Source organism: Mus caroli, unplaced genomic scaffold (genome assembly GCF_978045245.1).
Source record: "Mus caroli unplaced genomic scaffold, Mus_caroli_1 scaffold_4, whole genome shotgun sequence".
Lineage (NCBI taxonomy): Eukaryota > Metazoa > Chordata > Mammalia > Rodentia > Muridae > Mus > Mus caroli.
Genome location: NW_028227259.1, coordinates 24960228 through 24980847, shown reverse-complemented (window position 1 = coordinate 24980847; position 20620 = coordinate 24960228). Strand labels below are relative to the sequence as shown.

Sequence of the window (20620 nt, the reverse complement as noted above, 5' to 3'; positions counted from 1 at the left end):
TAAAATCCTCCCAAACCGTATCCAAGAACACATCAAAACAATCATCCACCATGACCAAGTAGGCTTCATCCCAGGGATGCAGGGATGGTTTAATATACGGAAAACCATCAAAGTAACCCACTATATAAACAAACTCAAAGACAAAATCCACATGATCATTTTGTTAGATGCTGAGAAACCATTTAACATAATCCAACACTCCTTCGTGGTAAAGGTCTTGGAAAGATGAGGATCCCAAGGCCCATACGTAAACATAACAAAATCAATCTACAGCAAACCATTAGCCAATATCAAACTAAATGGAGAGAAACTGAAAGCAATCCCACTAAAATCAGCGACTAGACAAGGCGGCCCACTTTCTCACTACCTATTCAATATAGTACTTGAAGTCCTTGGCAAAGCAATTCCACGACTAAAGGAGATCAAGGGAATGCAAATTGGAAATGGAGAAGTCAAAATATCACTATTTGCAGATGATATGTTAGTATATATAAGTAACCCTAAAAATTCCACCAGAAGATTCCTAAACCTGATAAACAGCTTCAGTGCAGTACCTGGATATAAAATTAACTCAAACAAATCAATGACCTTTCTCTACAAAAAGGATAAATGGGCAGAGAAAGAAATTAGGGAAACAAACCCCTTCACAATATCACAAATTATATAAAATACCTGGGTGTGACTCTAACTAAGGAAGTGAAAGATCTGCATGACAAGTCTCTGAAGAAAGAATCTGAAGAAGATCTCAGATGATGGAAAGATCTCACATGTTCATGGATTGGCAGGATTAATATAGCCAAAATGACTATCTAGCAAAAGCAATCTACAGATTCAATGCAATCCCCATCAAAATTCCAACTCAATTCATCACTGGGTTAGAGAGGGCAAATTTCAAATTCATCTCGAAAAACAAAAAACCTAGGAAACAAACACTATTCTCAACAATAAAAGAACCTCTGGGGGAATCACCTTGCCTGACCTCAGGCTGTATTACAAAGCAATTGTGATAAAAAAAAAAAAAAAAAGCCTGCATGATATTGGTACAGCCACAGACAGGTAGATCGATGGAATAGAATTGAAGACCCAGAAATGAACCCATACACCTATGGTCACTTGATCTTTGACAAGGGATCTAAAACCATCCAGTGGAAAAAAGACAGCATTTTCAACAAATAGTTCTGGCACAACTGGTGATTATCATGTAGATAATGCGAATTGATACATTCTTATCTACTTGTACAAAGTTCAAGTGTACATGGATCAAAGAACTCCACATAAAAACAGAGACACTGAAATTTATAGAGGAGAAAGTGGGGAAAACCTAGAAAATATGGGCAAAGAGGGAAAATTCCTGAATAGGACAGCAATGGCTTGTGCTGTAAGATCGAGAATTGACAAATGGGACCTCGTAAAACTGAAAAGCTTCTGTAAGGCAAAAGACACTGTCAATAACACAAAAAGACCACCAACAAATCGGGAAAGGATTTTTACCAATCTGAAATCTGATATGGGACTAATATCCAATATATACAAAGAGCTCAAGATGTTGGACTTCAGAAATACAAACAACCCCATTAAAATACGGTGTACAGAGCTAAACAATGAATTCTCAACTGAGGAAGTACATGAGGCTGAGAGGCTGAGAAGTATATGAAAAAATGTTCAACATCCTTACTGATCAGGGAAATGCAAATCAAAACAACCCTGAGATTCCACCTCACACCAGTCAGAATAGCTAAGATCAAAAATTCAGGTGACAGCAGATGCTGGCAAGGATGTGGAGAAAGAGGAAGACTCCTCCATTGCTGGTGAGATTGGTAGCTGGTACAACCACTCTGGAAATCAGTCTGGCAGTTCCTCAGAAACTTGGACATAGTACTACCCAAAGATCCAGCAATACCTCTCCTGGGCATATACCCAGAAGATATTGTAAGTGGTAATAAGGACACATGCTCCACTATGTTCACAGCAGCCTTATTTATAATAGCCAAATGCTGGAAAGAACCCAGATGTCCTTCAACAGAGGAATGGATACAGAAAATGTGGTACATTTACACAATGGATTACTACTCAGCTATTAAAAACAATGAATTTATGAAATTCTTGGTCAAATGGATGTATCTGGGAGATATCATCCTGAGTGAGGTAACCCAATCACAAAAGAAATCACTTGATATGCCCTCACTGATAAGTGGATATTAGTCCAGAAACTTCGAATACCCAAGATACAATTTGCCAAACACAAGAAAATCAAGAAGCAAGACCAACATGTTGATACTTCATTCCTCTTTAGAATAGGGAACAAAATATCTATGGAAGGAATTACAAAGAAAAATTTTGGAGCTAAGAAAAAAGGATGGTCCATCCAGAGACTACCCCAGGTGGGATCCATCCCATAATCATCCACCAAACCCGGACACTATTGCATAAGCCAGCAAGATTTCGCTGAAAGGACCCTGATATAGCTGACTTATGTGAGGTTATGCCAGTGCCTGGCAAATACTGAAGTGGATGCTCATAGTCATCTATTGGATGAAACACAGGGCCCCCATTGGAGGAGCTAGAGAAAGTACCAAAGAGCTGAAGGGTTCTGCAACCTGATAGGTAGAACAACAATATGAACTTACCAGTACCCCTGAGCTCATGTTGCTAGCTGTATAGGTTGCAGAAGATGGCCTGGTTGGCCATCATTGGGAGTAGAGGCTCCTTGGTCTTGCAAAGTATGCCCCAGTACAAGGGAACACCAGGGCCAAGAAGTGGAAGTAGGTGGGTAGGGGAGCATGGGGGAGGGAGGGTACAGGGAAGTTTCGGGATAGCATTTGAAATGTAAATAAAGTAAATATCCACTAAAAATAAAAAATTAAAAAATAAATAAAAAAATAATATTTAAAAAAAGAAAAAACTATACCATTGACTTTTTGTGGTTTTCATTTCTGTGTGTGTGTGTGTGTGTGTGTGTGTGTGTGTGTGTGTGTCTAGAGAACGATGTTGGGTGTTCCCTCAATAAATTTTAACAGAAGGGCAAATTATTTATTTTTCATTCGTATAGTATATTCTGTCCCTTTCCTTCCCCCAACCCTCTCCCCTCCACCTCCCCTTTCCTGAAATCTACCTTCCGGGAAGCACTACTACTCTCAGAAAAGCACAGGCCTCCCAGGAACATCAACCAAATACAGCATAACAGGGGGCAATAAAACTCAGTACATGTTATCATATCAAGGCTTGGACAAGACATGGCAGGTCAGTGGAGGAAAAGGGTCCAAAAAGTAAGCAAAACATTCAGAGAGAGCCTTGCTCCCACTGTTAGGAATCTTGCAAGAATGCCAGGCTACACAACCATAACATAAATACATAGGTCCTAGATCAGCCCCACACTGTGCCTGTGCACTCTGTGGTAACCCATGTGTCCTTGTCAGTTGATTCTGGTCTCATGTTCTTTCTTTCTTTCCTTTTTTTATATATTGTCTTTATTTACATTTCAAATGTTATCCCCTTTCCTTGTTTCCCCTCTGAAAATACCCTATCTCCTCCACCTTCCCCCTGCTCCCTAACCCACCCATTCCCAATCCTGGTCCTGGCATTACCCTATCCTGCATTAAGGGGGAAAAATGAAGATTCTGGGAGGAAGAGAGGGACCTTGGAGGGAGAGAGGAAGGGGAGGAAATAAGGGAGGCAGTATCAGGTACTGGAAGGGATTGGAGAGAGGAACAGGAGGTTAAGAAATTGAAAAAAAATTACATGGGGAGTGGAAGGATGAGGAACAGGGAATAGACCCTTGAGGCTCTCAGACATCAGGGAGATAGAACCTGTAGAAACCACCTCCAATAGATAGGTATGCCTCCCCCATGTCCCCCAAACCCAAAGGCAACCCCTGCCAATGCTCTCTGTCAAGGAATTGTGCCATCCACCCATCTCAAAGTTTTTAACCAAGAAATGTTCCTGAGAAAAGGAAGAACAGGGACAAGAAATGGAGCAGAGACTGAAGGAAGGGCTGTCCAGGGACTTCCCTACCTGGGGATCCATCCTGTCTTCAGACACCAAACCAGACACTGTTCCTATGGTCAAGAGGTGCTTGCAGACAGGAACTTGGAGTGATGTTTCTTTGGGAGGTGTGGCCAGCAACTGACCATTGGAGCCAACTATTACACTGAGCTCAGGGAACTCATTGCAGGAGCTTGCAGAAAAGCTGGAGGTGAAGAGGGGAATGGAATCCTATTGAAAAACAAAATCTGCTGGCCGGACCACCCAGTACTCCTAGACACTAGACCACCAACCCAGGAGTGTATAAGCAGGGATCTATAACTCCAGATACATTGTAGCAGAGAATGGCCTAACTGAAAGCAATGGGAGGCAAGGCCCTTGGTCCTATGGAGGTTTGATGTTCCAGTGTAGGGGGTTTCTCAATCAGTAGGTCAAGAAAGGGAGGGTGGTTGAAGGAGAATCCTCATCCAGGCACAGTGGGGGCTGAGAGTGCACATGTATTTTGAGGGGTTAGTGGAGGGTAACCAGGAAGTGGCATATCATGTGAGATGTAACCCAATGGAATGATTAATAAATACATTTTTAAAACACACACGTAAACCAGGCATTTAATTTTACCAGTGAAGACTCAGTGGCAGTAGCCAGCTCAGAGAGTCAGTGAAAGCACCTAGCTGACCTTCCTACCCTGATGAACTCCCAGTAGGAAAGCAGTCTTTATCCCTCCCCATACTGTCTAAAATATCCATCAAGTTAAAGTCCTTCTTTCTCAGGCCAGACAGTGGTGGTTCATGTCTTTAATCCCTGCACTTGGGAGGCAGAGGCAGGCAGATTTCAGAGTTCGAGGCCAGCCTGGTCTACAGAATGAGTTCCAGGACAGCCAGTGCTATACAGAGACATCTTGTCTCAACCCCCCCTCCCCCAAAAAGGCCATCCTTTTGTTTAATTATATTCATTCCCTTTCAACTGGTTAATTGCTCTACTTCTGGACATGGTGTTGACTTTAATTTGCTTTACAATATATGTGAGTGATAGGGATGAACCACAGGACAAAAATGTACACTGAACAGAAAGCTCTTGGATTACAGGTCTGTGCTAGGGCTGAGCTACACCATAAAAAGGTGTTTTTCTTTTTTCGTTTTCTTTTTCAGGAATTAACACAATCTTGAGGTTTACAATGTGACCAAATATCCTGCAGCATAGATTAACCATAATCCCTTTCTTTTAGAAATCAAGCTCTCTGACAAGTGTCCTGGTAGTTTCCAGGCATGTCTGAGTGCATCATCATGGGAACACGATGATTCCTAGGACATCAGAAATGGGGTCTTGAAGCAGTTTAAAAGGCAAAAGAAACCTAAAAAGCACCAAGCCACCCCTGATCCTTATCATAAGGGATAAATTACCCTTCCCCCTTCTCACATAATTTATGGCAAGATATCACCATTCTTGACCTTGGCTCAGTGTCCTATGTGCTGCTGAATGGAAGTGTTTATGTCCAAGGGTCAACAAACAATCCAAAGAAACACTGAATTCAGTTAAACACGGAAGGTTTATTAAATGCACACCCCATGACAGAACAACCAGGACAACAGCTGAAAACTGTATGCTAGATATTTCTTAGGGCCAGCTCCATGAAAAAAAAACACAAAGAGCTCATGCACAAGGACTGGAAATGCTGCCCTTACTCAAGCCGATTTAAACATAATAGTTCATATTGACCTTGAATTTGAAAGGTCTTATGTGAAACATATAGATGTGGAAATTTATAAGGTTAACAGACCTCAGATCTCCACTCCTTTTTCATCTTTGTTGACTGCAAAAAAACTGCATTATCCTCGGCTGGTTCAACTCCCTCTTAGGAGCTTTCCTTATCATGTATACCATGGCTCTGGCATTTTTAACGTCTTTGAGTCTCCAAGGTAATTTCAATGATACAGCTTCTTGTTTCAGTGTCTGGGATTCCACTTGAACTTTTGGGCTCCTCCTAAGGGCTGGCATCACTTATCCACCTCTGACCTCTGTAGCACTCTAAGTTCAGGTTGATCCACTCCACTACAGCTGCTGTTCTTGGTGATCATCCCATGGTACTGACAAATCCAATACACAAGGGTGTTCCACTCAAACTAGGCTTCACCAATAGCCTCTCATAGGCTCTCTTCATGGTGCCAAGCCTCAAATCCTTTTCATGACACCCTCAGTCCTGGGCCATCAACTACAGCTGAGGCTACACCTTCTCCAATGGTCTTCCATGATCTCTCACAATGCCAAGCATCAGCTGTTCTTCATGACACCTCATGCCTTCCAAACCAGTGCCACCTGGGTGACTCTTCCACATTACCAAGTCCAGAAGCTGCATGAAGTACAACCTTGCCTGTCTCTGAAACACAGCTTCTTTGTGCTCTAAGAAAACAATTCCCATATTTCAATTCAGTGATGCTGGTCTCTTCTTAATCATTGCTAATATCTTAGCTCCAGCTAACCCGAATCAAATGTCCCAGTAGTTCCTTCCATTCCTAAGTCTAGAGCCAGAGCCACATGGCTGAAGGTGCCCAGTTCGGCTGCTTACAGGAACTAGAACATGACCCTCTTGTACTATTACATTATCATTGGCTTTGTTTTCCAAATCCTTCACTGCCTAAGCTAGGCTATCCTGGTTCTTGCCCTGTAGATTGACCTTGAAAGGCATAGATCAACATGCCTGTCTCCTGGGATTAAAGGTGTGCATCACCATGCCTGAATCTAATTTAGATGGGTAGAGTCTGACCCCAAGGTCCCACTTCCTTAATCTGTTATCTCCTAACATAGGATTTTGCTCCATTTCACGTCCTGGTGCCCCTTTAATACTCAAACCATGTATTTTATATTTTTCCTTTCTAAGCTTGCTATGCTTGTTAAAACTTATCTTTCTAAGACTTAACCAGAGAACAAAGTCTCTGCTGGGCTTTTCTGAAACTTCCCTTGTCAATGCAATTAATCTGAGGCTCTTCACCTTAGTCTCAGGCAGACTTGTCAGTCTAGGACAAAAACTAGCCACATTCTTCATCAAAATATGACAAAAACAGTCTTTCTGCCACATTCTGAAATTCTTCTCCTTTGAAATCTCTTGGGCCAGGTCAACACAGTTCAAATAACTCCCAGCAACAAAGTCTTCCATATTCCTACTAGGATGACCCATTAAGCCACTTTTAAAGCATTCCTCTGTGTTCCAAATCCAAAGTCCCTAAATCTACATTCTTCAAATGAAAGCATGGTCAGTCCTATCCCAGAAATGCCCCATTCCCTGGTACCAACTTCTGTCTTTTTTTTTTTTTCAAACCTGTGCAATTTCTTTCTTGGGACTAACATACATAAGAAACCTGAGTAGTCACTTTCACAAAATGTGATTGTGCTAGAAAGTGTTGTTTGATGCCTTCTAGATCACAGGCCTGACAGGCCCATGAAGAAGCCACTTTATCTTCTGATAAGTAAAACACTCTAGAGCCAAATTCCTGGCTTACAACTATCTGGTAGAGCTGGTGGAAAAGCAGGAAGGGACATGCTTTCCCAAGTCCAGAACTTAGGCCACCAGAGTGAGAGCAGCCTGTCCTATGGCTGCAACACCCAGTAAAGCCCCATGACAGCACCGTCCAATCAACTGTGAAATGAATGCTGAGGAGGACATGTTGTCTCCGAGGCCAGCTGCAGAGGAAACAAGTTAAGGGAAATATATAAGCTGCAGCCTTCTGGATCTCTTCTCCTCGTTCCTCAGGCATTCAGTGAGACCTGACTGTACAAAGACAGAGAATCTTCCAGTACAGTATGCTGGCCATATCGGGGAAGGACTCCCAACTCCTCCATGTACCCACCTGACTGTCCCACTATATATACAATACAGTCACCACAAAAAAAAATAATAATTTTAATTTGGCAACATGAAACTTCTGTAAACTGGACCAGCTCCAAAAACATTAATACTAAAGTAGTCCCTTCACCAAATATATACCTGAGATTAGCTGCTCATGAAAGTTTAAAGGCACCACTCCAGCATTACATGTACACTCCACCCAAGTTTAAATTGATTTTCCCTGGACAAGAGTCTTGGGATTTGGAGAAGCCAGCAAGAACTCCAGGTATATTGCTGTGGGTAAGTTTGTCAGCTGTGCAGATGATCCCAGCTACAGGCCAGCCAGTTATCTAAAGAGTATGCACCTAAGGCTTATACTGTTCAGCTCTGAGGAAGGCTTGATTCACAGTGAAGAGGTGGAACCGGAAGACAGGACAGAGATGTACAGCATTCATTCCTCCAAATCCGCCAGGCCTGACTTATGGTCTCCACAAGCAGCCGTCCACTTCCTTAGGGCTTAGGTCCTCCCTAGACTAGCTCTGATCCAGAGGAAGTATTGGGATTTTACGAGTCAGCAACTGTTCTGGTGACTCCACAGGCGCCCAGGTCTTTTGGAATAAGGACTGTGACTGGACTGGATGCATTTGCAATCCCGTTGGTCTGTGTACTTCTTGAAATGTGCCTCTTAATCTGCTTCAAGTGCCAGTTTGCTCCATCATCGAAGCCTGAAAGTGACCTAGGCCCTCTTTGTGACAGAAGTTGAGGGAACGCTCTGGAGAGAGGCCATTGGGTTGGGTGGCTACTGGGTGGGGATGTGGATGGGCAGGCACAGAGGATGGGTATGCCCTGGGGTGAAAATGACTGGCTGATCACTGAGGAGTGTATGGAGACCCTGTCTGCAGCATCACACTGTGGGGTGGGAAAGCAGATGAACCAAAAGTCATTCCTGAACTCAGAGATGGTGGTGGAGTTCCATAAAGATAGACACTGGTTGACAGTGAGTTCTGCCACTTGGGAGCTGCATCATGGTTGTCCAGATCTAGAATTTTGGGGGACTCTCTGGCCTCTCCACAGATTCGTCCATCTTTTCTTCTTCTGGACCAGAATTGTGTCCATCAGGAGGAACAACCTTAGCAGTCACTGCATCCATTTGAGTTGGAGGAGTTAAGGCAGAATTTAGTGTCTCACAACCTTGCAGACTAGACAGGACATTCTTCTCTGGGAAGAGGGAGCATGGAGGGTGACTCCCTGGGGGTCCACTTGGGCTTCTCTGGGAAGGGAGAGATCTCTGCCAATCAGAAAAGCCCTGTGGACATGTATAATGAGGAGTCCTCTGATAGGGGTGGTAGGAAGGCAGAGAAGAAGGCTGGTAGGTATATCTCATTCCTTGCTGAGGATCGTACCTAGGAAAGAGTCCAGGGTGGGGACCATTATCCTGGAACCCCCTGGGAGGAAAGGACTGAGGCTGTGATCCTGAGGACTTTCCTCCCATCATAGAGCCCAAGCCTTGCAAACTTGGACTCATAGAGTACTGTGTAGCTGAGTTAGAGTATTCTATGCCAGGCATGTATAAGGGAGAAAACTGGTTCACCTTGCCAGCCATGCAACCGGGATCTGTGCAAAGAGGTGTAGTAGCATTCGGTCCTATGCATAGCATGGCTTCTTGCAATGTTTTACCCCTGGGGCAGATTGGCTTTTCTGGACCACTACCATCAAGGCCCTTCCCCTCTGACCTACAGGGAGATGCTTCACCAAGGACCTCATTTTCAGGTAGATTCCCCATCTCTGCCACTATGGAGAAGTCTCTCAAACAGCCTTGCACAGCTGGGCTGCTGTAGCTATTGTCCAAAGGCCAGGTGTTCTTGTTCTTTGATGTGTTAGAAGTGTCTGCAGAGTCTGAAGCATCACTATTGAGTCGGAGGTCCTCTGTTTCCCTTTCTTGTGGTGAGCTTTGCCTGGTACCGCTGGCTTGCAAGGGAGGTGCAGGGTGAAGTAGTTGTTTGAGGTATACCCCCTCTGAAGAACAAATGCTTGCTGCTTTCTCTTCATGTCCAGACAAAGGCTCTTGGTCTTCCTCAGGCTCTTGTGTTTCAGTCATCTCCTGTGTACTCCCAGGGTTGTCCAATGCAGTCTAGGGCTCTGACACACATACTGATGACGAATGAGCTACCTTTGGAGAGGGACCAGGTATTGGGGAGGAGTGCGCTGGAGGGGGGTGGTAAGGCATACCTGGGGGAAAGACTCCGGAGGGGAGCTGCTTCATGGCAATCATTTCAGGGCTGTCCATCATGGATTCCCCTACTTGTGCCCCCCGGGGCACCTGGGAGGGCCCTCTGAATCCAGGACTTGGTGCTGGAGTTGGAGGTGGCTGCAAACCACGTCCATCAGACTTACAGGGTGGCTGCATATACCCTGAAGAAGGAACACCATGAGGTAGAAAGCTTGACTGTTTAGTCCACTGGTTTGGTGGGATAGGTTGTCTCATCACTTGGCCATCCATCACATGACCAATGGTATGAGGGTGGTGAGAGGTTCCTGAACCCAGGTGGGGATTCTCAACTGGCCCCAAACATCCAGGGTTTACAGTACCATGGTTCCCATTCCAAACAGCAGGGTGTCCTCGATTTAGATACTTGTATGAATGATAAATATGACCGGGAGGAATTTCAGACCTTTCAGGAAAGTCTGGGGGTCGGGCTGGAGTCCCACCATGCCTAGAAGGAATAAATCCTGCCTGGAATGGAGCTGGTGGATACATGTTTCCAACTTGACTGGGACAATTCATCTGCCCAAGCTGTAAGGATGGGACATGTGACACCATATTGGAAAGGTCTGAAGCACTGAGCAGGGATCCCCAATGGTTGCTAATTCCAACTGGAGACTGTATAGCAAAGGTTGGGTGTTGCAAGGGCTCCTCTGGGGGCACCTCTAGAATTCAAGAGGAGCCATGTAAGTTGATGGGTTCTGATCCTTGAAGAGAGCCAAACGTTCCTGGTGCTGCTGGCTTCATCTGGTTTAAAAGGGATGCGTGACTAGGCACCCTACCACAATGCAGGGGGCAAGAAAAGCCTTGGCCATTTGATGTGCGGACCTCTGGAGGGAGTTTATGGAACTGCTGCTCTGATTGTCCCCTGAGGAGGCAGCTCAGTGTGCTGTGGGCAATGATTTTCCCCCATTCTTTACTGGTGGCTGTTTCCTGCTCTACACTTCTGTGTTTCTTGAGAGAGTCCAAACATGGCTTCCACTATTTCTACCAGACTGACTCCTTCTTTTTTAGCATTTTTCATCCTCTTTGATCCAAAATTCTTCATCTGTGTCTCCATCTTCACCAGGAAAGTGTTTTGTCATGGCCCGATGGAAACACTGCTCTAAATTGTCAGACATCTTGGTATATTCATTACTGTCACCATTGTATTTTCGGCAATTTTTGAACATGGTCTTCGTGACATTTACAAATTCCTCCCTGGTAAACTATGAACCTCCATTTAATTTCTTCTCCATGCTTGAAATATCCATGGGGGTCTTAATAATCTGGTAATAGTTGGGGGCATAAGATTCATCCACAGGTTCCAAGAAGGGCCAGGAATCCTTGTGAGCCTTTGCCACATCTAGAACTTTTACATGGCTGTGAAATCGTCATCCAATTCAAAGAGGTCCTTGGTCTTCTTCCATTCCCTCATAGGAGAATTCAGATCCAAATGGGAAAGTTCTGGGGGTAGCTCCTTGCCTTTAGCCAATAGCCATGCTCATTCTTCCCTGAGCTTTCTCCTCTTAGCCCAGACTTCCACTGCCTTGACCTTTTTCCTCCTTTTCCTGCATTCTCTCCTCCTTTAACATCTGATCTTGCTCCTTCTTCTGCACTGCAAGAAAGATCGGTCATTCCTCCTCCTCCCCCCTGTGCTTCTGTTTTTCTATCTTGGTGAGCATGGGAGTTTCCTCTAGCTTGATGAATTGGATGGGCAGGTGGACAGATATAAACCTGTGTTGCAGCTCTGGCTTTGTGCCCTGTGGACATTTTCCCTTCTGAGCAATCATGTTGCAGATTTCAGGCAGGAAGTCCTGCTAAGGAGCTTGTAGAGTTGCTGCTCTTGGAGAGAGGTCGGCTCTCAGGAAGCTCTCAGTAACCTGTCTCCATTCTTCTGTTAGACACAGGATCCACCAAGTACCTTGGCCTGCCCCTCCGGATCCATTTCTTTTGTGTAGGTCAGACGTCAAGGAGTTTTCTTCCTGCTTTTCACTGGATATAATCTCCTCCTGTAGTTTTTTTTTTTTTTTTCGTTTTGCAGGCCTTCCTCTTCTTTTGTCTGTTTTTCCTGGAACATTTGAGACATTTTTTTTTTTTTTTGCCTTTCACTTTCCCTGCTCAAGGAGAGTTCTCCATTGGACCTTCCGTGTACTAGGTCTTCTTTGTACATTTGTGTCCCATAGAAGTACCAGTACAGTGCACCTGAATTGTCTTCACCTAGAGGTTCAACTCAGAGACTGTCTGCATCCAGACCCTTGAGAAGATCAAAGACATCATCTGCAACAAGCGGGTAATCACAGAGGAGATGCAGGATCTCTACTCATGTACGCAGAGGAAGGTTTGAAAACTGGGATCTCTCAGAGGATTGGGCTTTCCTTCTTCAAGCTCACAACCTTAGTTAACAATATCTTCCAAGTAGCTGTGGAATGTCTGAGACGTGATACCTCTTCGCTAATAGCAGCCTTGAAGCAGGCAGGCAATCAGATCACTGATAAATACCAAGTCATCTCTGTGAAGAGCTGCCTCTAACTCCTCGATCTCAAAGGTGAGCAGGCATAACGACTTGTGAAAGAACAAGCAGAATTGTGCAATGGCTGGGACTTCCCACCAGGAGCAGAGCATGCCCAGCATGGCCATGCAGCCTTCCTCTGGGCACATCTCCCTGCTGTGATTACTCACTCACTCTTGCTTGTTTCAATCTTGCTTGCTAGCTCCAACTCTGTCCATGGGGTAGCGCCTCTCACTCAGCAAATGGCAGCTCCCTCAGCTTAGCAAGAGCTCAAGCAGAGGCAGGCCAGGACAAGGGTAGTGCACTGGGGGAGTAGCTTGCAAACTCACTCAAACAGGCACATGCTTGCCCCCTCCCTCAATGGCTGTCCCAACATCTGACTTAGTTATGGTTTTACTGCTGGGAACAGACACTATGACTAGGGCAAGACTTATAAAAACATTTCATTGGGGCGGGCTTACACGTTCAGAGGTTCAGTCAATTATCATCAAGCATGACAGCATTCACACAGGCATGGCAAGAGCAGAGCTGAGAGTTCCACATCTTCACCCAAATGCTGCTAGTAAAAGACCCATTTCCAGGCACCTAGGATGAGAGTATTAAGCCCACGCCCACAGTGACATGCCTACTGCAAACAGGTCACACCTATACCAACAATGCTACCCATCCAAATGGTGCCACTCTCTGGTACAAGAGTATACAAACCATCACAACTTGGAAGCATATTATGGCAAAAGCATGAAATAGACTGACGGCTGCCATGTAACAAATTTCCTACAGATATGGTAAGGGGGCAAGCCTTACCAGAGAGAACTTTGTATCATTAGGAAAGATGTCTGCATGATGTTAGCATGTTTATACAAGGTCCATGGCCTCAACAGGAGCACTTTCAAGGAGGACAGAGAATGTGTTTTTTACTTGAAATAAAGGGCTTCAGCACTGTGTCTCATACTGGTCGGTGCCGATTTCACCTCACTCTATCCATGCAGAGGAACCCAAGTTGTCCTCCCACCTTCCTTTTGAGCAAGGTATAGGCACAAAAAGACCAGGACGCAGAGCTGGTGTCCAATTCCTCAGATATGCTCAATTTTTAACTAATGTTTAAACAAATACAGTGTGGTCACTTATTATTGATAGTCTTCACATCTTACTGAGGGCACCAACTGCTTGACTACAACCAACTCTCTAAATAGTCTGCGCCCTGGGACATATATCAAGATCAATCTGACATGGAGGTGCGTGCACACATTCCTGTACTGAACATAGAAAGGTGGAGGTAGAAGTTTGATGTATGGTAAATTGGCCACCAAGTTCACATTGTTTTCCTGGATTTCATCTCAGGACAAGGATGTGGAGAGTCTCTGATGGCTTCTGTCTAGCCCCTTGAAAGGTTCTCTGAGCTTTGGCCTCAGCACTTAATACTTCCTGCTGGGTCAGCAACATTAAAGGAAGATAAGGTTGTCACCAGCACCGTATCACGCTACCAGCAGTGGATATTAATCAGTTGTTCAGATGATGATACTCACTTTCATTTTTGCCTAATGTGGGCTAAGGGAAACAGAGAAAATAGTCCTTAGAATGGAAAGATCATTCTCACTTCTCCATCTTCCCAGAAAGAAAGACTGGAAGGGGGAGAATGGTAAGTTCTTTATAATAGACAAGACTTGGTAAGTGAGGCCTTTGATGTAGTGTGTGATTCAGTGTTGTTTTCTGAAACAGGGTCTCAAATACCCCATGTGGACCAAGTTAACCTTGAGCTCAGACAATTCTGCTTCCACTTTCCTATATTTGAGCTTCCAAGTGGGGCCTCCAAGTACTGTGGAAACATAACTAGTCATTGTGAGAGACCTGGATAATCTAATGCTAAGGCATGTACAGCACAGTATAGCAAAAGTCATTGATTTCTATGTCTGCCCCCTATTTCAGATAGTTGCTGTCATATGACAGCCAATCATCAACAGAGAAAACAACTTGACTCAGCAAAGTCATGGTGTCCACATTCTGTTGTGTTCTGTATGAGGTTTGTTAATCTTACAATGGTACATAAACCATTCCATGGGACCCCTCAAATTAAGGGTCAATATGCAGTTATATCTAAAACGGCCTGATCCGAACAGAGCACTGGATACTTCCCTAACTTTAAATGAACTAATTTTGTTTTTTCATTTGTTTTTGTTTGGTTGGTTGGTTTGGTTTTGTTTTTGTTTTCTGTCTTTATAAGTTAACAAAGATAGATTTTTTGAGCTATGGCTCAGGCACAAATCCTGAGCAATGGTTCTGATCAATCAACTTTAGGGTCTGCATTTAATGAATCATTCATGTTTGACGGAAATTGGGTTTTGTGTGGTTTGTGGGGCCAAACATGAACCCAAATACAAGATGCTAGGACCTTGCCCAGTCAACTAACCTATGTCTATAGTATTACCCTATACTTTCTGCCTGCACATCCGCACCTCTGTTGAATATATTATTTATTTCATACAGAAACTCATGGTCTAGCACACAGAGGGCTATAAGCAATACTGATCGGTGAGATTGGTGCAGTGAGAAAAGCCCCCACACAATCTGATGGTCACACATTGGTGGCTCCATATTTCAGTTTCCTTTGCCAAAAGATCTCTAGAATGTTGTCAGAAGCATGATGACTGCATGTCTCCCTCCTAAGGGATCTTGGGGCAAATTTCAAATGCTAAACACAAGGCTTCATGAGTGTGGTCCCTAACACGCACCCACACTGCAACCAGCCCTGAAGGCTCAGCATGGATGAGATTTCATGCACCTGTATATGATTAGACAGGAGTAGATTTTGGCTGCATATTCAAACTGGTATGATTTCTCACTAAGTTTTAATGGCTCCTATTGCTGATTGAGGAAAATTTAAGGTAGGATGAGATATTTCTGAGAAGGGTTTGGAAAGAAAACACAGAGTTAGATACATAGGAATTACTTAGGTGTGGCCAATCAAGCCTAGAGCAAACCCTGGCTTTGGAAGGAGGATGTGCTCAATGGCTATGCCCCAGGAAAGAGCAGCTCAGCTTCCTGTCAATACAGTGAGAACATTAGCAGGGAACCAAAGGCTATATGTAGTCCATGACATCAGCAGTCCTTTCTTGGACATTCTATTGTCTCCTGGAGAGTTCTAAGCAACCTCTGTGATGTCACCAGTGTTGTAGTTACAACAAGCTGACTGAGATTTCTCAGTCAGAGACTGGACATTGCAGTGATGGCCCTGCTTGCCCGACTTGGTAGACTTTTTCAGAGAACCAATGTGGATGGGAGAGAGACCAGAGAGGGGAGGAAGGATGCTGGCGTTCCATCTGAGAGTAATGAAGGACGAAGTAGGTGGACTTGGCGAATGTGGAGTAAGTCCTGGGAAGTGGATGTTGAGCTTCCTGGTAGGGTGGCCTGAGCTGGCCTTTCTAGTAATGTGGAACTGGAGACTCTGGGTAGCAAAAAAACTTCCATGGTTATCACATTTCTTGAATCATCAAGGATTTCAGAACAGTACTTTTCCATCCCCTAAGGCAGGAGTTGGCAAGGTCAAAGCTGTTGGGCTATGAACTTCAAGTCTTGACTTGCACTGGGTATTGTGGGTGTTACTTGGGGACAGAATGAGACCATCAGGAGTGACAGCAGGTCTAAGCTATGCCAGATTGAGGGAGGGAATACCTGCACTTCAGTCCATGGCTTCTTTAAGCTCCTGTAGTTATCTGACATTAGTCACAGGGAGAGAATGGTGCTCCAGACCATGATGTCATGTTCTCAGAACTACTCTGACCTCCTGTTTGTGACAGTTCCTACCTTACCTTTCTTTATCACCAATTGTGGGTGGCAGCCATTTCTATACTGTAAACAAAGAACAAGCAGTTGATAGACCCAGAGGGGGATTCTATTTTTATTTCTGGGATGTTTTGTGTTTCAGGGGGGAAGTTGATCATTGTGATAAACATATTCTCCCCCTGCCTGACTTATTAAACAAATTCCTTGGCTTAGAGTAACAGGTAGGATATCTGAGCATCTCCAAGATCTAAAATACTTGTGATAGTGAATTTGTAGTCTGACTTGTGAAACCACAGGGCTCAGGGCTCTGAAGCCAAGTTGTACCCTGAAGAAGACATCTCTCTGGTCCTCATAAGCACGTTTAAGGGGGAATGAGGATACATCTGGCTACTTACATCACCTGATCTCTCTAGAGTGATGGTAGAAATGAGATCCACTCAGAAGAAATCTCATGCTGGGACCAATCTCTTGGTGGTGTCACTAGGTTACAGGCCTTTTTCCTTCTCTTTGGTAAGTCCACACTCTTTGCATTCTCACATCAAATATTCTCATATTCATCTACCTACAGTGGCTCACAAACAGACATCATCCCCTATACCTGTCATGAGCAAGGAGCAGTTTGAGAAGGAAGAGAATGAGCTGATCAAAGAGATCCAGCTCACTACCCAGGAGACAAATGAGCTGAGAGATCGCCTGATCTATGTGACCGAGGGATCCATGAACAAGAGGTATACGTTGCTCCATACCTGTGGTGTCATTCCGGGGTCTGCAATACCTCCTTCATCTTATGCTTTTAAAGGGGTGGGTTCTAGGAAGCTATACCACCAGAATATAACTGGGCCTCACTTCATGCCCCTAAATACTTATTAGAGGAGTGGCCACACCTGAAGTTTTGTCAGGAGCGAGAAGGGAAATAGACTCTTCTGCTCCCTCCACTTGAAAAGAGGAACTTGGAGTCTGAGTGAAGAACTCAGGGATAGAGGCAGTGATGATTTCCTAGGGTTCATTTGGAAAGCCTTTGACAGGAGGTTGCTAGGTGATGGGAGTTTGTAGTTGTGTTTTTACTTGTTTCGAAGGTGACAGAGTGTTGGAACCTCCAGGTAGCAGCTGGAGGGGCCTGGTCCCACATGGTTCTTCTCAGTGCTTGATTAGAATGCCTGAAGTTCATGCCTGTTCCTCTTTGTCTGTGTGCCTTATACTCTGAGGCAGTAATGTTGCATGCATTACTCTACCTCTCATTGTGTTCCCTTTGTCTCTGTCTCTCTTTCTCTTTCATTCTCTCACTCTTTGTTTCTCCATCCTGTGTATAGGTCTAAGTCTGTGAGTCTATGTGCATGCACAGGTACAGACCTGTGAATATGTTTTGTATGTTTTTATTTCTCTCCACAATTTGGAATCTAGGGGTAGGTGTTTTGGCCTGAGGATTTACTTACCTAAGAGTATCCAGGTGAGGTGGGTCCTGAGGCCTGGTAGTCCCCACTTTAAATAGCATTGCACTTTGACTATGTTGTCACATGTGTTAGTACTTTTGTATTTTTGGGGCAGATTATAAATCTGTGGTGATGTCTGGACTCATCTCCAGAATTATATATAATAACTGTCTCTACAGTATTAGGTATCCAGGATTTAGAATCCCTTTTATGGAAACAGGGGAAAAACCATCACAGCTGTTTGGTGGGTAAAGACCTGTAGCCTAGACCCCTGAGAACATAACTGCTTAGTCTGCCCTTCAGACCTACTGAATAACGCAGGGAGCCAGGGCACCCTCAATCTAGATGCCTAGCTTCTGGTGTTCAGGGACCAGGATAGCCAGTTTCCCAAGGTTAAGAAAATCCCAGCATTTAGAATGCAGTGTGTGGTTTCCATGGCTGCAGTAGTCCAGGACCCAGCCTGAGTTCATGTGTTACTAAAAGCCTAAGTTTATGGAGTTCTGTCTTCCTGGGGCCAGTCCCTACCACAGGCCAAATGGACACTATAAAGAACTGAAATTAAAGGAGAAGGAGATCATGACATTCCTACATGAATTAGAGAACAAGAACATGGAGGCCCGAGAGAACAAGCAGGAGCTCATGAAGGAGATAAATTTCTACCGGTAAGTACTTGTCTGGGAGGCCAACACTTGTGAAATGGCCATTTCTGCCTTCCTTTGTTTCTGGTCGGGAGACTGCAGGTCTGGTTCTATACTTTATGCTTTTTAGGCATCAGTGTCCCTTGGATTTTTGGACTCAGTTTTCCTAGGTCTCTAGGAGACTGTTACCACTGCCAGTGTTCTCCAGGCATCCTCAGGAGCCTCTAAACAGACAAGTGATTCAGATCATCAGAAGGTTATTATGTTGTACTGGGCCTCTGGGGCTCAGGCAGGGTTTTACAGAGCTAAGTGAGGTGTAATATGAGGATAGAGTGCCCTCCCTTTGGTTCTAATGACTACCCTGATTGTAGTTGCACCCTACTAATTGGTATTGTCCCAATGCATGGGCTGTCATGAGTAGATGGAGATCCCTGTTTCTTTTGGAAAAACATGGACCCTTTTGGTGTTTGGACTGCAGCACAAATTTCTTCTTCCATGAAATGGCTATTTGCTGTTTGTACAGCTGTCATGGATGTATCCTGGTGGATTGTATTAGGTCTTCACAGGAATCACGGTACATGTCAGGTTAATGGGACCTGTAAGTAGAAATGGGAGGAGGAGGCTGCAGGAACTTACCATGCAGAGTGTGTTTCCAGTAACCTGCACAGCCGGCTCCTGCTGGAGAAGAACCTTATAAAGAAGAAGTTGGCAATATTGCAGCAGGAGAAGAAGGAAGTACTGGCTGATTGGGCCGTCATTCGTCAATGTTTGATGGAGTTGAACCTGAGTGGTACAGAAGAACAGGAGAAGACCAACAACCTGGAGACTAAAGAACATCAGGTAGGGACAAACAATTCGGCCAGGCTATGACTATCTGATAATTGGCACAATAGAATCTATCTTTGCTTCCTCCCACCAACTTTCTAATCCATACTTCCAAGCAGCCGCCCTCCTCATGGAATGTAGCTGTTCTTTGCTCTTTTTTCACACAAGTATTCTGGGAAGTTAGCCTCTTGTGAGACTCTGAATTAGCCTCTTTGGAGGCACTATTATCACTGGCAAGTGAACCTTTCAACTCTGCTTTAGTCTTCTGTCCACTCAGGGTGACAGGTGAATAACATGTCACATTCTTGCATGCATGTCTTCAGATAGGTGGAATGCTATGTGGAGGTTTGAGTGAATTCTGGGTCCTATCTGCAGATTTCACATCAGTAATTTCAGTTAGCATATTAATGTTGACTGTCCAGTAAAGATGAGGTAGTGGGAGATAAAGGTCTGACAGCTGCCATGCCTTTCCCCACCATTCCTGTGTCTTAGTAACTGCCTTCCTTTCCCAGGTCTCAGAAACTGCTAGAGAGCTGGGATTGGCCACAGCTAAAGAAGAGACCATCTTGCAAAATGCGTTGTCATGCCAGGAGGCCCCTGCTGACCCTGATCTCCAGCATCCAGAATCTTCCTCAGATGAATCTTCCTCAGATGAATCTCTTTATATCACATGTCCTGAGTGGGAATAGGCCCTAACTAGGAAGCCATGGCTGATTCAGGGTGTTATTCCCTTTTCTCTTCAGATAATTCCTCTTGGCAGAGAACGGAGGTGACTGCACTGCTAACAAATGTCCAAGAGGAGTAACAGGCTATAGGTCTGTGCTGCTAAAAGTGCAGAAAAAAGATGAACAATAATTTTTTTATAGTTTTGTTTGAAGTTTTCATTTTTTGTTCTTAGAGTTGTTGCTATGTTATTTAGAAGTTATATGTTCTTATTCTTTTATTTCATTGTTTATTTTTGCCTTTATCTCTATATTAATTGAAATTGTAAAACCTTTTTTTTAAAATTCTATTTCTTATGCAAAAAATGGATTTGCAAGTCGTGACTTTTGAGACCATCTTCCTTATTCAGGTTTTCTATCCCCTGCTGTAGACCTAGAACTCACATCCAGAGATGGATCTTTGTAAGTTCCACACAGCCAGGGCTATATAGTAAAGTCATAGCCACCTAGGGGTATACAAGGTGATGAACTTTTGTGTATCAATAATTTTATTTACCCCATGGACAGACACTAGGTGATGTAATCCCTGCCATACTGCATCCATGGTGACATGAATTCTCATACTCCTAACATATAGCACTCTGTCACACACACACATTCATTCATGATCCTGGGAACCAGACACTGAGGAATATACAATCATTGTTCTAGAGCTGCTGAGGATATAAAC

General features: G+C 44.2%; 1 protein-coding gene and 1 pseudogene across 1 annotated transcript; one reads left to right on the top strand and one right to left on the bottom strand.

The window, feature by feature from the left end:
- Window positions 1-8334: 8334 nt before the first annotated feature.
- On the bottom strand, window positions 8335-12216 carry LOC147005028 (chromatin remodeling regulator CECR2 pseudogene; annotated as a pseudogene).
- Window positions 12217-15778: 3562 nt separating this feature from the next.
- Window positions 15779-19987, top strand: LOC147005027 (disks large homolog 5-like). Its single transcript, XM_085836133.1, has 5 exons — window positions 15779-15917; window positions 16904-17063; window positions 18284-18427; window positions 19060-19243; window positions 19741-19987. The coding sequence occupies exons 1-5, from the start codon at window positions 15779-15781 to the stop codon at window positions 19915-19917; spliced, it is 804 nt and encodes a 267-aa protein (XP_085692259.1). The 3' UTR covers window positions 19918-19987.
- The last annotated feature ends 633 nt before the right edge of the window (window positions 19988-20620 follow it).

What these genes read in the sequence shown, in the direction of transcription:
- LOC147005027 (XM_085836133.1), top strand. Translation starts at nt 15,779, where the DNA reads ATGGCCCTGCTTGCCCGACTTGGTAGACTTTTTCAGAGAACCAATGTG. An exon ending in GAGGGATCCATGAACAAGAG is followed by an intron (nt 17,064 to 18,283) that starts GTATACGTTGCT and finishes TCCTGGGGCCAG; the next exon opens with TCCCTACCACAGGCCAAATG. An exon ending in TGGAGACTAAAGAACATCAG is followed by an intron (nt 19,244 to 19,740) that starts GTAGGGACAAAC and finishes TTCCTTTCCCAG; the next exon opens with GTCTCAGAAACTGCTAGAGA.